We start from the raw sequence: 16,458 nt of genomic DNA, 5'->3' as shown, positions 1-16,458 counted from the left end.
GCGTTCCTGTTCTTCCTCTCCATTGTAACCATTTTCCCTTGCCTCTTCTATGTAAGATGGTTTGCCCCATTCTGTCTCTCCCCATCTCTCATTATATACCTCTTTCACCTTTTAATTTCACCTTTTAAGTATCATCCCTTTCTCTTCAATTGGTCCTGTGCCCTCTATTTATATATACCTGTACACATATATACACATATTCGCATATGTATTCATACGCCTATATACCCTCCTATATAGACATATATATGTATGTATGTGTGTATATAGATAAGATAGATACATTTCTATTCCCTTCAACTATTCTTGTACTGAGAAAAGGTTCATAAATTACAATTATTGTTTTTCCATGTAGGAATATAAATAGTTCAACGTTGATAAGTTCCTTATGATTTCTTTTCCCTGTTTACCTTCTCATGCTTCTCTTGCTTCTTGTATCTGAATGTCAAATTTTCTATTCAACTCTGATTTTTTCATCAAGAATGCTTGAAAGTCCTCTATTCCATTGAATGACCATATTTTCCCCTGAAACATGATACTCAGTTTTGCTGGGTAGGTGATTCTTTGTTTTAATCCCAGCTCCTTTGACCTCCGGAATATCATATTCCAAGCCCTTCCATCCCTCAGTGTAGAAACTGCCAGATCCTGTGTTATCCTGATTGTGTTTCCACAATATTCAAATAGTTTCTTCCTGGCTGCTTGTAATATTCTCTCCTTGATCTGGGAATTCTGGAACCTGGCTATAATATTCTTAGGAGTTTTCTTTTTGGGATCTTTTTCAGGAGGTGATGGGTGGATTTTTTCAACCTCTGTTTTGCCTTCTGGTTCTAAAACATCAGGGCAGTTTTCCTTGAGAATTTCTTGAAGGATGATTTCTAGGTCCTTTTTTCGATCATGGCTTTCAGGTAGTCTAATAATTTTTAAATTATCTCTCCTGGATCTATTTTCCAGGTCAGTGGTTTTTCCAGTGAGATATTTCACATTACCTTCTATTTTTTCACTTGTTTGGATCTGTTTAACAGCATCTTGATTTCTCATAAAGTCATTAGCTTCCATTTGCCCCAGTCTAATTCTCAAGGAATGATTCTCTTCATGAGCTTTTGAGATTCTTTTTCCATCTGGCAAATTTGGCTTTTTAAGGCATTCTTCTCCTCATTGTCTTTTTGAGCCTCTTTTGCCATCTGAGTTAGTCTATTTTTTAAGGTGTTATTTTCTTCAGTCAGGTTGTTGACTCTATTTTCATAATTTTCTTGCCTTGTTCTCATTTCTCTTCCCAGTTTTTCCTCTACTTAATTGATTTTCAAAATCCTTCTTAAGGTCCTCTGTGGCCTGTAACCAGCTCGTATTTTTCTTGGAAGCTTTTGGTGCAGGAGCTCTGACTTCACTGTCTTCTTCCTTTTCCATGCTTTGATCCTTTTTGTCCCCAAAATAGGAGTCTAATGTTGGATTCCTCTGGTTTGCTTCCCTCATTTGCTCATGTTGCCACTCAATTACTTGACTTTTGAGCTTTTTGCCACAGTAGGACTCTGCCACCAGACAGGGGAGCTTCGTACCAAATGCTGGGGTTTTCTCAGCTGCTGAAGGTATTCAATGGGTGCCCTCTCTGAAGCCTTCACATGCTCTGGCAAGCTGGTCACACACCCTAGGACCTCCACCCTAGACCACAATCCAGATCCAAGCAGGTTAAAGCAAGAGTTATTACCCCTCAGACTGGTCGCTTGGTCCCCTTACACTCTGCAGGCCAGGACCTGAAGCTGACACATGGCAGTGGCTGCTGCGGCGCCTCAGCGGCTTCTCCCTGTAGGGGATAAAGGCCAACTGCACTCCCAAACTACTGGATCCCAAAGTTCACACTGCGCTGACCTCTCACTTTGTCCTTAGCATCTATGGGTTGATAATTCTGGAAACCGCCACAGCTGCTTATGATCTGAAGTCCCTTCAGCCAGTGGCTGGTTAGGCCTGCCCTTATGCTAAGACCTCTGGCTTGTACAGGGCTGGGTGTTCGGCTCCCAGAGCACTGAGCTGGCCCCTTCCTACTGGCCTGCAGGGCTTTCTTCAGTGGGTGGTTAGCTTCTCTGTGTCATTTTGTGGGTTCTGTCGCTCCAAAGTTTGTTCAGAGTCACCTTTTACATGAATTGGGGGAGGTGGAAGCCGGAATCCCTCAGGAGTCCTGTTTTAACTCCACCATCTTGACTCCGCCCCCAATTTCTGTCAAAGGTTCTGCCATCTTTCCATTCTCCTAGGTATTTAACCTCAACATTATCCTTGAATTCCCACTTTCTCTTACCTCCTCATATCCATTCATCTGCCAAATCTTGCTGTTTCTACCTTTACAATGTCTCTCGAATCCAGCCTGTTCTTTCTTGTCACTGCTATTTAATGCCTTAGGTCAGGCCCTCCTCACCTCTTGCTTAAATTATTGTAACAGGTTCCTAATTGGTCTTCTTTCCTCAAATCTCTTACCACTCTAATCCATCCTACACACTGCTAATAAATTAATTTTCCTTTAAAACATTTCTGACCATGTACTCAGGCAACTCAGTGGCTTCCTAGTTCCTGTAGAAATCCTCTGTGTAGATTTTTTATCCCTGTATAACGTAGCCTCAGTCTCTCTTTTCAGACTCATTAAATGTTACTTTCCCACACTCTTAGGTTCAGTCAAATTGGTCTTCTCATTGTTTCTCTCTAAGTCTATTCTATCACTCACATTTCCACTCCCTTACACTGGCCAGTCCCCATGCTTGAATGGTACTTTCTTCTTACCTCCTTGTAGGTTCCCTGTCTTCCCCTAAGATGTGGATTAAATACCATCTTCTAAATGAATCCTTTACTGTTTCTTGCCCCTCACTTCCTGCCCCACACTTCAAGTGGCCTTCCTCCTCACTACCTTATGTGAAACTACTTCGTATTTACTTGTAATTGTTCGCTTTATATTTGTGATATGTATATCTATATGTATACATAGGATGTAGACACACACAGACACACACGTTGTCTCCTCCATTAGAATGTAAACTTCTAGTGAGTTTGGGTTTTTTAATTCTTTATACTTGTAGCCACAGTCTCTAGTACAGTGCCTGGCATATAATAGATACTTAATAAATACTTGTTGGTTGATCAAGTCATTTGAAAAGAGTTTAGTGCCTGGGATTTAGCACTTGTTTTCTTATTTCCAAGTTTAGTGGTTGGGTTTGTTTGTTTTTTGGAGGGGGGACGGCAAGGCAATTGGGGTTAAATGACTTACCCAAGGTCACACAGCTAGTTAAATGTCACATGTCTGAGGCCGAATTTGAACCTAGATCCTCCTGAATCCAGGGCCAGTGCTCTATTCACTATACCACCTAGCTACCCCATAGTACTTTTTGTGTTGTAGTCTCCTATGAAGCACAGGATACTTCAGTAGAAAGTAAAGCTCATTCTTTGTTATGGAAACTGAGAACTGTCCCTACTTGCCCGATTTGAACCAAATAAATGTTCTTTTTGGACTTAAAAGAAAGCATTGTGTTTGTAAGTACTTCACTGCTATCTTGCTAAAAGCCATTCCTGAATAGATGCTCCATTGACTCCCAGAACAGTATTTGATATATTGGAGCTAAAAGAAAGAATTGTGCTGCCAGAGTTACACTTTTAGTCTCATGAGTCTATTCGTTAAAGGTATCTTTTACCAGCACTAAGATGTTATTTGCCAGTGTTTAGAGTCACTTAGGTCATCTGGCCCCTCCTTCTTCCCCAGTCAACCATATTCTCATTTGGTATTACCTTAGAGAGGACAGGGTTGTGCTTGTGGCAGATGCTGCTTATGTGGAAGTTTTTGAAGATTGTGCTTTGTTTGTTATTGCCCATCAACCTTTGACCCTGCATCATAACATGAGAGCTGCCTTACAACAAAATAAAAGCCTATGTACCATTATACAAAAATATTTGCATTTATGAAAAGTTAACATTAATTAGTTCCTTCTTTTGGGCTCCTAACCCACTCCCCCACCTCTGCTCTGTTCCACTCTACCCCTAGAGCTGGCTTTGGGGCAGGGGTCTTTTTATGGCATGAGAAATGCAAATGCTCAGTAACTGTGACATAATGATACTGACATTGGTGACAGTGGTGAACTTCCCTCTGTAAGCAAAGGAGTAGTTACTATATCCTTGACCACCTCTCAATATAGTAAAACATGGTCATTTAGAATATGGGAAGGGGAAAAACACCTGGCTAAAGATTTAATTACCTGGTACTTTCATAATGAGGAATCATCATTTGTTTTATTGTGTTTTCAGTAAGTTCATTCATACTGTGACTGTATAGATCCTGAGCCTCTGTGGGAAAAATAAAGAAAACCGTGATCCCCATCACCTTGTGTCTAGTGTGGGTGGGTCACATTAGCCATCCTAACAATGTTTGTGTGGTTACTTTTGCTCAGGAAAGGGGAGGGCTATAGGTGCTCCCTCTTAATCTTGTGAAGGGTATATTTAGGGATGTATATGTAGAGCCTATATCAGATTGTATACTGTCGTGGGGAGGGGGGGAAAATTTGGAACTCAAAATCTTATGGAAGTGAATGTTGAAAACTAAAAATTAATTTAAAAAATAAAATATAGGGGAGGCTAGGTGGCACAGTGAATAGAGCACCAGCCCTGGAGTTAGGAGGATCTGAGTTCAAATCTGGCCTCAGACACTTGACACACTTACTAGCCATGTGACTTTGGGCAAATCACTTAATACCTCAATTGTCCTCCAAAAAGCAAAATATATATAGGTAATGAGGGATACTTTTGACACCATGTAGCAGTCTGAGACTGACTCACTGACTCAATTGACTCAGGGACACCACTTCAATTTTACTTTTTGTAAAATGATGATAATGCTCACCACCTTCCTCCTTCACTAAGGAGCAATGACATTTTAAGAACACTTAGAGCTTTTTGGCTGAGGGTGAAAAAATCTAGTGTTAAGTCCATAAGAAAAAATACACTGCTCTTTCTGTATAAGGACCAGTTTAATAACTCATTGTAGTATCTTTTTGAATTATGTCATCTGTTGTGTTCTAGGCATTTGAACTTGCAACTGGAGATTATTTGTTTGAACCACATTCGGGTGAAGACTATTCCAGAGATGAAGGTGAGCTTCTCTTGTTCTTGAAGACTTAAACTCGGCACAGCTCTTTCTTTTTTTTAAGCAATTGGGGTTAAGTAACTTACTCAGGGTTACACGGCCAGTTATTTCTGGGTGTGGTGCTAAGTATCTGAGCCCGGATTTGATCCCCAGGTCATCCCGACACTGGAGCCAGTGCCCTTACTCGCTGAGCCACCTGGCCGCCCCTAAGCAATTGTGGTTAAGTAACTTGCTCAAGGTTACATGGCCAGGTGTTTCTGGGTGGGTGCTAAGTGTCTGAGCCTGGATTCGATCCCAGGTTATCCCGACTCTGGGGCCGGTGCTCTTACTCACTGTGCTACCTGGCTGCCCCAACAGCTCTCTTTCTGAGATATATAATTCCTAGAGAGTGGTTTTGTCCATAAACAAGCTATACCTTGGTTTCCAAACATAAACTGAGATTTTTTCCTTTTAGTTTTAAGCCACATCAGTAGCAGTAGATGGGCAGACCCCATCCAGCAGTCACAGGCAGCTTACTTAAGAACAGACTGAAGGAACTAAGCTCCTCTCCCTGTAAGACTTGCATATGAGTGAAATTTGACTGAGAAATAACATTGTATTAGTTATGAAGCCCCACACATTTGAGCTTTGCTTTATTCCTCTTAATTTGTATTGATGTGGTAATATAGAGCTACTGATTTGTGTACTCTTTAAAATAACTGATAACTATTTACAAATAAGTAATCCATGCTTGAAATTCATTGGTAAAACTGTCCATTTCCATGCTTATTTGCCTGTGATGCCTATGGCATTGGTAACCTGGGCATCATTTGCTGTTTGTTTATGCTACTAATGATGCCAGACCTCTGCCAGTCCCAGAAACTACTGCATGGATTTGCTGCAAACTTTGTTGATTTGACTCTGTTTCAAATTTTTTACTAATTCTATTTTCTTATTTTTATCCCATCTCTCCCCCTGACCCCTCTTCCCTTCCCCATATCCTTTTTTTTTCTCTCCTTCATAGACCATATAGCACACATCATAGAGCTTCTAGGCAGTATCCCAAGGCACTTTGCTCTGTCTGGAAAATATTCTCGGGAATTCTTCAATCGCAGAGGTAGTACCTCTTCTTTTTGAAAGGTGCCACGATGCAGACAGAAATGGAATGGAAACTACTGGTAGTAGCCTACCTATACTGCTAAAAAAAAGGGGGGGGGAGGAGTGGGGTAGGGCATTGCCCCAGATTGAAAAATTAATCCCCACAGAATTTATATTCCGATCAGAAAGGTAATATGGACTGCAACTGGAAATACCGTTGCAAGTCATTTAAAAAAATATATTCTCAGCAAAATCTAGCACTTGTATTCTTCTTCAGTGCTATGTCTCTGTACTTCTTTCCAACTCTGCCTTCTAAATTTGACAGACATAGGGGATAACTGACTCCTCTGGTAATTGGGTGCATTTCACAATCAGTCTGTTTCTGTCTGTACCAGGCCAGTGTTAGTGTGTGCATGCAACGTACTGATTAAACTGTTGTATGTTTCTGTTTTGCTGGCAATGTTCTCCAATGCAGATCACATAGCATTGATCATTGAACTGCTGGGGAAAATCCCTCGAAAATACGCTATGTTGGGGAAATATTCCAAGGAGTTTTTCACCAAAAAAAGGTAACGGTATTTATGCAATGCTAATTTTTAGCATAATCCCATACCAAAAGGAGAAACTATACATAAGTGTTTGGAAAATAGAACTCTGGAAATTCATGGTAATGAACTTGCAGACCAGAAATAAAACTTAACACAACAGCTTTTATAGTTTGAAGATTTGTAAGAAAATAGTATTTCTGTAGTAATTCCCCATCCTACCTCCACATCTGCTATTTATGAACAAGCCAGAGAATGTGCTGGAGTGACAGCTGTGTGTTTTGGGAAATAATGAGCAACATTCTTTTTGTGTTTAGACCTGAATAAAAAGAGATGATATGATGTTTACAAACCAGACATTTTAAGCCATGCATAATGAAAAAAAGAACCAAAGACTCATCAGTTTGGCAAATTTAATTAATAACCTTAAAATGAAATGCTGGTGAGATTGCAGAGGAGCAAATTCACACATTCCGTGCTGGTGTAATTGTAAATCTCTTAGGCGAGCACTCTAGTAGTTCACAATAAAAGTTATAGAAGTAAATGTACCTTCTCATTTTTCAAATAATCCCATTATTAAGATTATGCCTTGAAAATGTTCTTTAAAAGAAAAAATGCCTTGTTTTGATGACACGATCACAAAACAAAACTGGGAGCAACCCTAAATGTCCAGCAGTAGAGGAATAGTCAAATAAATTGGGAAACATTAATTAATGCTCCACTGTAATGCAGTAAAGATAAACAAATACAGAGACATCCAGAAAGGCTTTAAGAAATAATAATAATAATGAAAAAAGCAGAGGCAGAGAAAGAGTGCACATTAACTTTGACCATATAAAAAGACAAAGTGAATGGGAATGAATCGACAATTAAAGAATGCTGAGAGAGGAATGTAGAAGAAAGGATTAAAAATGCATTTTATATATCGAAACTCAAATTTAAGTAAAAATATTTGTAAGAACAAAAAGGAATGCACAGGAACAAAGAACTCATCCTCCTACTCTGTAACACATAGGGGAGAGCTATATCTCCACCTCAGCCACCCTGCTTCTGGTAATCAGGGGCAAAATGGAGTGAGCCCCTTTCCTGGTAACTCATATTTACTGGAAGCCCTGAACATCTCAGAGTCAAAGACCACAGAGGGCCTATACCAGTGGGACCTGGGGAGGCAAAGTTGATATTCCACATAAAGTATGTCTTCTGGATCTGTGATGTTCTCTGCCATCTGGAGGTGAAGATACAAAACTGACCCAAAGTATAAATTCATTCCATCCTGGGCAACTGGATCACCAGATATTTATTGTCTTAGATATCTGACTTAATTTCCTTTCTGAATCAACCACTTCTGGATTTTGGAGAGAAGGAGCCTGAGACCACCTTTCATCATCTCAAGATCCTGGATTATGTGAAGCCCACTAAGTTATACCTGAAAGGGAATATGATATAGAGGAAAGAGTGCAGGAATTGATGTCAGCAGAATTCTGGGTTCAAATCCCATTTTTAGCAGTGATTGTGTGGTAATGGCAACTGACAGCCTCTTGAGTCTCAGTTTCCTCATCTCAAAAATAAGGTTAATTCTGTTATACCTGTAATACCTCCTGCACAGTCCTGTTGTGAGAGTCAAATGAGATAATGTATGTAAAGCATTTTGCCAGACCTCAAATGCTTTATACATATCAGCTGTGGTGATGGTGGTAGTGGCAATGATGATGATGAAGATGATAATAATGATGACATGTTCATCTCATTCTCTTCTTTTTGTTGAAGCTTAGAAGCAGTCCTAGTAAAAGTAGCTTTCTTCCTACTATTCTTTTATAATTAGTAGTAGGGGTACTGTTGCACAAGTGGATGCAATAACTGCACTTTGTAACTTAATAAAAGGATTTGGATATATGCTTACTGGCAGAATTTTGGGAATTACTCCCGTAGCAAGCAGAATGACACACATGATAAATCCTCATCCTTTTTCTACATGATTTTGATTTTTTCTTCTAGAATTTTTGCATTATAAAAGTTTTTATTCCATTTAGTTTTGAAATTATGAATATTTGGCATGCTGGCATTTAGTAAAATATTTTTGAATTTTTATGATTTAATATTATGTTTGGTTGATGGTGACAGTTTGATCTGTGATAATACTAAAATTCTAGTACAGTTCATTTGTTGAATCCTCTAGGATAGTTTAAGGGTCTACATTTGTCTTTTTATTCAAGATAGTGAGTTTTGGTTATGCATTTCTGGCCACCTAATCATGTCTTTCTAAATATTTTTTTTTGGTCCTACATTATTAGACCTAGAACAATATACTGCAGTTCCCATTTGTTTATATAATGTGCTTTGATCATTAAGGTCAGATTCCTTACTTGGCTTATAATCCCCTCCCCTCCATGTCCTTATACTCAGAATTTCAGTGCTTATTTGATACTCCCTCAAACAGCTTAAGTTTCTCTGTGCATCATCTCCCTCCTGCTTCCATAGCTTCTTTTTTTTCTTCCATTGCATACTGTTGATCTTTCCACTTAACTTTATATCATCTTTGTGTCACTCACAGTTGTTCTAAGAACAATGACCTCTCTCTGCTCATAACCTCTTCATTCATCTTTACCTCTGTTTTACTCCTCCCAAACCTATTTCTTATTTTCTCTGCTGACATTAGTTGGGTCTGTACCATTCCTGTTCTCCTAGTCTATTACCCCTTCCCTAGACTCACTGTTCTCCCTTCACATAATTAACCCTCTGATCAGTTCAACTATGTACTTTCTCCTTTGTTGGATCATTTTGTTATCCTTTCATGAATAATTACTTAGTAAACCCCAGCCTTGGTTTGTCCCTGTCATGTACCTTCTCTGTTCCTGCTTACAAGGACCAAAATACTGTTTGAAAAAAAGTCACAGTCATACTGATATTGCCTAATTGCAGCTGTTTGCACACCTGCACAGCAAACAATATTCTTCCTTTATTAACTATTATCTTCCAGCAGTAGCTGTACTATTTTCTCTTCAAACCTACCCCTTCTTTCTTAGCAGAGAACCTTGTCTCCTATTTAACTCAAAAAATCAAGGCAAATTGTGAGTTCTTTATCCTCCCTCCTTCTAGATCTAAAAATCAGTCATTATCCCCCATCTTCCAACGTTGTTCTATCTTGTGAGGAAAAGGCCATCATTCTCCTTATCAAGATCAACCTCTGCCATTCTGCTTTGGGAATTTATCGCTCCATTTCCTCATGTATTTGGTCTTTCCTTTCTACTGCCTCCTTCTCTGCTGTGCAAATAGTTTGGTGCCAACCTGTTTCTTGAAGCCTTCTTTGGTTGTCCTAATTAGTGCCTTCTTCTTCAATTATATCTTACGTCATGTATAGCTGGGTTTGGTTTCCTCTACTAGAATGTAAGCTCTTGGATGGCTGGTACTAGTTCTCATTTGGTCTTTTTTATTGCCAGTGCTTAACACAGTATCTTGCACACACTAGGCATTTAATTAATTTTATTGAATTGACTACACCATAGGTATGTTCATTGCTGTGTTTTTCTCTCTCTCTTTCTCCCTTCCTCCCTCCCTCCCTTGGACTTCAAATCCAGTGGAATTTCTAGTATATCATGTTGCTTCTCATTCCGAGTTATTTTTACTTTAATTTTAAATTTCTGATTAGCCTTTGACAGTGGGGAAACAGCATGACTTAGTGTCCATAGTACTAAATCTAGAGTTAAGAAAGACATGGGTTTGAATTTTGCCTTAGGTAGGATACTCTGAGACACTGGGGCAAGCCACTTTACATCTCTAAGCCTTAAGTTTGTTCATCTGTAAAATGGGGATAATTATAGCACCTTCTTCTAAGAATTATTATAAAGATCAAATGAAATAATGCATATTTTGTAAACCTTAAATTGTTATATAGATGTTGTTAATAATAATGATGATGATGATGATGGTGATGGTTTCCAGCTTCAGATTTTCTACCCAGTCCTGACCTAATAATACCCAGTTATAGTCTGTAAAGGAATATTTAAATTCACCAGGGGAGCAATAGACTGTAACTTCCTTAAAGTCAGGGACTTTTTTTTATTTCTGTAGTTGTATTCCTAAAATATAATAGGTGCTTCATACGTGTTTGATTGAGCTTTGTAGAAAATGGGAAGCAGTGTGTTATAGTGAAAAGAACCTTGCATTTGAAATCATTGAATCTGAGTTCTTAAGCAAGGTATTTCATCTTTCTGGGCCTCCATTTCCGCACCTATGATGTAAAGGGCTGGCTTAGATAACCTTGCAGGTTTCATTCAAGTCTAAATCCATGATCCTGTGAATCTTATCACAGAAATAATTTTGTTAATAATACTTTTGTAATGCAGATAATATTTCCTTTCAGTCAGGGATTTGTCTACATGGATTTTTATAAAAAAGAGTATCTATGGTAATCCAAAGACATGTGAGTTGTAACCTCTCTTGCTTTAGATGGGTCCCAGAAGGACTTCTTGCCACTACTCTTTGAATAAATTTGTAGAATACAATAAAAATGTGTTTTGTTTTCATGGCTATAACATGAAGATTTGTTCTATATTAGGCAATAGTTCTTTTTCACGTTCTATGAGGATGTTCACTTAGCTGATTCTGTTTTGCAAACAATAGAAATCTGTGAATTCTAGGTGATTGGTTTTCTTGAACTAATTTGGAAAACAAAAATGAATGAAGATATTAACACAAATTATAACTTCTTTCTCTAGGGCATTATTAGAAATGTAGGGAAGGATAGAAGAAGAAATAGAATTTTACCATTTTCGGAGTATAGGTTTATAGTACCTAAACTTTTTTTTTTTTTGCCTTTTGGAGGGCAATTGGAGTTAAGTAACTTGCCCAAGGTTACATGGCTAGTATTTTTATGTGGGTGTTAAGTGTCTGAGGCCAGAACTGAACTCCAGTCCTCCTGACTCCAGGACCGGTGCTTTACTCAATGCGCCACCTAGCCACCCCCAGTACCTAAATTTTTTGATGTAGGGACTATTTAAGACAAAAGAAAAGATAAAAGACAACCTGGTTACCTAGCTGCTCTCAAATACTTTTACTTGCTGGAATAACAAAATTCCCCAAACAAAACAAAAGTTACATCTGAAAATAGTTATCAAAAAGAGCTATTCTTGATGATTAGTGAAGTGAAGTAGCATGGGGTAATGGAACCCAGAAACTATAGGTTTGAATGCCCCCTCAGACACTTAACCAGTTGTGTTACATGAAACAAGTCATTTAACCTCTCTGTCCCTCGATTTCCTCATGTATAAGATAAATGGATTGGATTCATTGAACTCTTAAGGTCATTTTCAGGTTTAAACATATGAGACTATGTATTTATTTAAATAATAATAATTTTTATTATTAATTACTTAGTTTTATGTGATATAAGATTTATTAAATATGTTATAAATTTACACTGAAACCTAAAGTATACAAATTGCCCCATTTTTATCATCATTACAAATTAGGGACCAATCCTCAATTCTGAAAGCCTTCAAAAATAATTTTCTAAAAGCAGCTGATATTGAAGAAAGGAGTGGACAAAAAATTATGAACTTTTGTGATATAGGAGAGAAAATGAGTTTGGGATTTTATTCAGAATAATTAATAGACTAAATGTACAATAATGAATGCTTTAAAAATCCTGTCTCTGTTCTAATGACAAATCCGTTTATCTTAATGATTCACCAGAAGAGAACTGAGAAATGATGTTGTAATGTCAACCCCAGCTAGTTCCACCTTCATTGAAACAGGACACCATTTTAGACATATAGTGAGTGGCAAATATATTGGACAGTGCTGGTCATTAAATAATAGAGAACAAATTTAACTGTGTCCTTAACATTAGAAAGGCTTGTCTGTAAATCCAAAAACAAAGGAAGATTACTTCTTATGACAAAAAACTGAAGATTTTGGAATGATAGGCATTTTAAAGTTACGTTTTGGGGATGTCTCTCTTTGAAATGAGAATTTACATTTTATGATAACCATCTCAATACATTGTCTTATTTTTTCCCAAGCATTTCATTTGTTCTATAGCTCCAAGAAAAGAAAGAACAGACATAAAAAAGACTAGTTTTATCTACTTAACTGACATATAAGAGTAATTATGGGTCGAAACTTTTGAAAGAAACTTTTGAAATTCATGCATATCCTTCTGTCCTTTAGCTGTCCTTCCTATTACAAGTGTATTACTATTGTGGGAAAAGTAAAAGAGGTCTTTTGTACATGAAGAACCTAAAGAAAAAAATGTAACTAGGAAGTTTTAAAGGAAAACACTTTGAAAATTTGTAAATTTTAAAAATCTCAACTTTGGAAAAGATTCTTAGAATCCATCTAATCTAACCCATGCCTGATCAAAAATCCTTTCTGAGGCACTTCCATCAAGTAGTCATTCAAATTTCAGTTGAAAATTTTAGTTAGGGGCAATACTCTATTCTTTGAAGTAGCCCTTTATTACATCTTATTCCTCTTGGAGAGCTCCAGTTGTTTTGGAAGCTTTTTTTTACATCAAGCCTAAATCTACGTCTTGGCAATTTCTAAATATTGCTCCTGGTTTGCCTTCTGGATCCAGGTATAAACAGTCTAAATTCCTCTTCCACAATGTTGCCTTTCAAATGCTTGATGACCAGCTACCACAATCTTCCTGAATTTTCTCTTATCCAAACTAAACATCCCAGGTTCTTTCACTTTGATCCTTGTATGGCATGTGTTTTGTTGAAATGAACTTATGTGGAGACAATCCTTAAAAATAAGATAGTTTATTGAAAAGAAGAAAATAGCAACATCCATAATGTATGAATGCATGTAATGGAAACTACAAAAGAAAGAAGAGAAATGCAGGACAGCACTCTTTTTCTATATTGGTTACATTGTAGTGATTTCTATAGGTATCTAAAAATAACTTGTATATAATACAACTGTTTCTCAGAACAATCGTCCTTTTATTTCTTTGTTGGTAAGCTTATTCGTGAACTAGGTGCATCTATAACATTGGCTTAATATTGGCAGAATTATCTGTTTAGGTTTGGTTCCGGGATATGTACTTGTTCTTGGCAGGAACTAAGGAACTAAAACCATCTTCTGTTAAATTTAACCTACTTAAGACTGTGCTATATTACAATTTAACCTTCACTTATCCATGCAAACTCTCTGTTTTGATACCGTTTTCAAGTATCACATGTTTAAGAGAATTCTACTCTTGAGCTATGTTATCTTGGAATTGTACAGTCCATTAGTGCTTGTATAACAATCATTTCAGTAGTAGCAGTATACCTAACAAAACTAATAATATTATAAGAGGATGAATCAGAAAATTTGGAATACTATTTGCTTTTAAGGAATATGCCTTGAAAATGTTCCTTTTCCTGACTTCCCAATGCAATTCAGATACTGGATAAGATTAAGGATTTGGACAAACACATATTGCAACACTTAGCATTTAGTTAATATCCATCTAAATTCTTTGTCTTAGCTTTAGTTGTCTATTTGATAGAGTCTTTTTTTTTTTTTTTTGCTTTTTAGAGGGCAGTTGGGGTTAAGTAACTTGCCCAAAGTCACATGGCTAGTTTTTTGTGTTAAGCGTCTGAGGTTGGATTTGAACTCAGGTCCTCCTGACTCCAGGGCCGGTGCTCTATGTGCCACCTAGCCGCCCTGAGTCATTTACTTCTGAGAAACATTTTGCTCTGGAAATTCTTTGTCAAAGGGATTTGTCCTTGACTGTTATCCACTAATTGTCCAAATTGGTTCTCTTAAACTCAGAGACATATATCCCTAAATTAACATCTCAGTGTCTTTAACTGGAGTTAGGCTTGTTTTTTAGGACATATTGGTAGAGGTATGTTTTCTAGAAGATCCATTTTCTAGATTTGAGATCACTTTAATGCTCCTTAAGTCTACTACAATAAGAAGACTTGGTATGGTTTAGTAGGACCTCAAAAAAATCTACTCACATTGGTCTTTCAGTAGTGAGTGAGAACCAGTGCAAGTCTTATAGAGTTAAACTTATAAACTTCAGAGTTATAGGACGAACATCAAATTAAGCTACATGTGACTCATTTGAAAATATGGAGAGTTTAAGTTTTCACATACCATTTGTCCTTTCTGTCTTTACCTGAACCATGTATATGGTAGGAATAATACTATCTAAAAGCTTAAGGAAGAGTCATTAAAAGGATCTGTGAAGAACTGACTTTGTAAGAATAAGTCCTTCTTGTCTCTCTGTTGACAGAGAGACATAAAATAAAAAGGGGGAGAACATCAGTCTCCCATTTAAGAAAAGCTTACAAAAATAACATACAATTTTTGAAACTATTTGAACTAATTTGAAAACTGACTTTTTAACCAAGTAATTAGACTACCCTGCATACTTATTTTTAAAAGTTTTTGAAAAATGCTTTAAAAACCTCACTGTACTCTCTCTGATCTATTATGTGGTATGACAAGGGAATTCTGTTTGTGTTCTACTTGAGGACCACAAGTATTTCCCTTATCTTTTCCTACTGTATATACATATAATGTATATACCTCCAGGTATAGTAGTTTAAGTTATTTTGTGAATGGGATGGATAGCATTTATGTCCTCTTTATCTTTTCATTTAAAAAAATTTTTAAAGCATTTTTTTTGCTTTTTTGGAGGGAAATTGGGGTTAAGAAATTAATTAATTAATTGGGGTTAATTGGGGTTGCCCAAAGTCACACAGCTAAGTTTTTTTTGTATTAAGTGTCTGAGGTCATATTTGAACTCAGGTCCTCCTGACTCCAGGGCCAGTGCTCTATTCACTGCGCCACCTAGCTGCCCCTTTTAAAGCATTAATTAAAACAATTGTGTATATGAAAGCCTCAATGCTACTTGAGACATTATAGGAAATTACTAAAGACCATTACTAAAATATATCCAAAGTCTGAGTATTTAGGCATGTATATGGGCAATCAAATGGATTTTCTCATTGTCCCTAGTACAAAATATAAAATATATCATTTAGGTGCATCATCTCTACTTGACCTTTTCCACTGTATTCTTCATTGACCCAACAGCAGATCTTCTAAGTCTACTAATGCTATTACTGCTATCATGCGTTCGTTATGTGTAATCTTTGGAAAACATTTGAAAGCAAAACACGTTTCTCTTAGTTTTCAAGTCAGAAGAGCCTAATCTTGTTGCTTCTCCTGAAGTGAAATTTACTAATCTATTAAGAATTAACTGGAGTTAATCTTCCTGTTCTTGTCTTATATAAAAGAGATATGACACTTTTTTCAAACTAAATTCTTGACATCTTTTTTAACCTGTTACAAGTTTTATTATAGAGTGCCAGTTAACTATAAAATACAAAGTTTATAGATGGTTTCTTATAATGTCAGAAAAAAAGTTTCCAATTTAGTTTTTCAAGAGCTTGCAGAGTCACAATCTATTCTAATTCCTTTTAGATGATTTTGCTTATAACTTACCTAGGTAATTTAATCACAACTTTATCCCTCTTTGAGGAGATATGCTAACATGTAATACAATAAATATACTGACCATGACTACAAATATTCCCGCATGGTGCTCGATCGCAAAACATAACGTAACTCTCCTTATAGAGGATAGAAGCAAAGCATTTATTTAGATACCAGAAAACCAAATCCCAACACCAGGAAACCGAATCCATCATAGCAACATAGAAGTTAATGTAGTGTAGCTGAGAGCCACACCATCCTTTAGTCTTCCCCAATATAAGATCAATATTT

At 37.0% G+C, this 16,458-nt stretch overlaps 1 protein-coding gene across 3 annotated transcripts in view; it reads left to right on the top strand.

Moving 5' to 3' along the window:
- Positions 1–16,458, top strand: part of LOC138176059 (SRSF protein kinase 2) — a 99,977-nt gene that overhangs the window by 58,180 nt on the left and 25,339 nt on the right. Inside the window, exons 12-14 of one of the 3 annotated variants that reach the window (XM_069106810.1) lie at positions 5,044–5,113; positions 6,111–6,203; positions 6,660–6,750. In XM_069106810.1, the coding sequence (XP_068962911.1) occupies positions 5,044–5,113; positions 6,111–6,203; positions 6,660–6,750 (254 nt within the window). Of the gene's footprint in view, positions 1–5,043; positions 5,114–6,110; positions 6,204–6,659; positions 6,754–16,458 lie in introns of all 3 variants that reach the window. The other 2 variants (XM_069106809.1, XM_069106808.1) reach the window with 2 other exon arrangements.

The sequence above is a fragment of the Petaurus breviceps genome, unplaced genomic scaffold, assembly GCF_028583685.1.
Source record: "Petaurus breviceps papuanus isolate PSGF00001 unplaced genomic scaffold, PetGlider_PUasm1.0 80, whole genome shotgun sequence".
NCBI lineage: Eukaryota > Metazoa > Chordata > Mammalia > Diprotodontia > Petauridae > Petaurus > Petaurus breviceps.
This window is presented reverse-complemented; position numbering and strand designations above follow the sequence as displayed.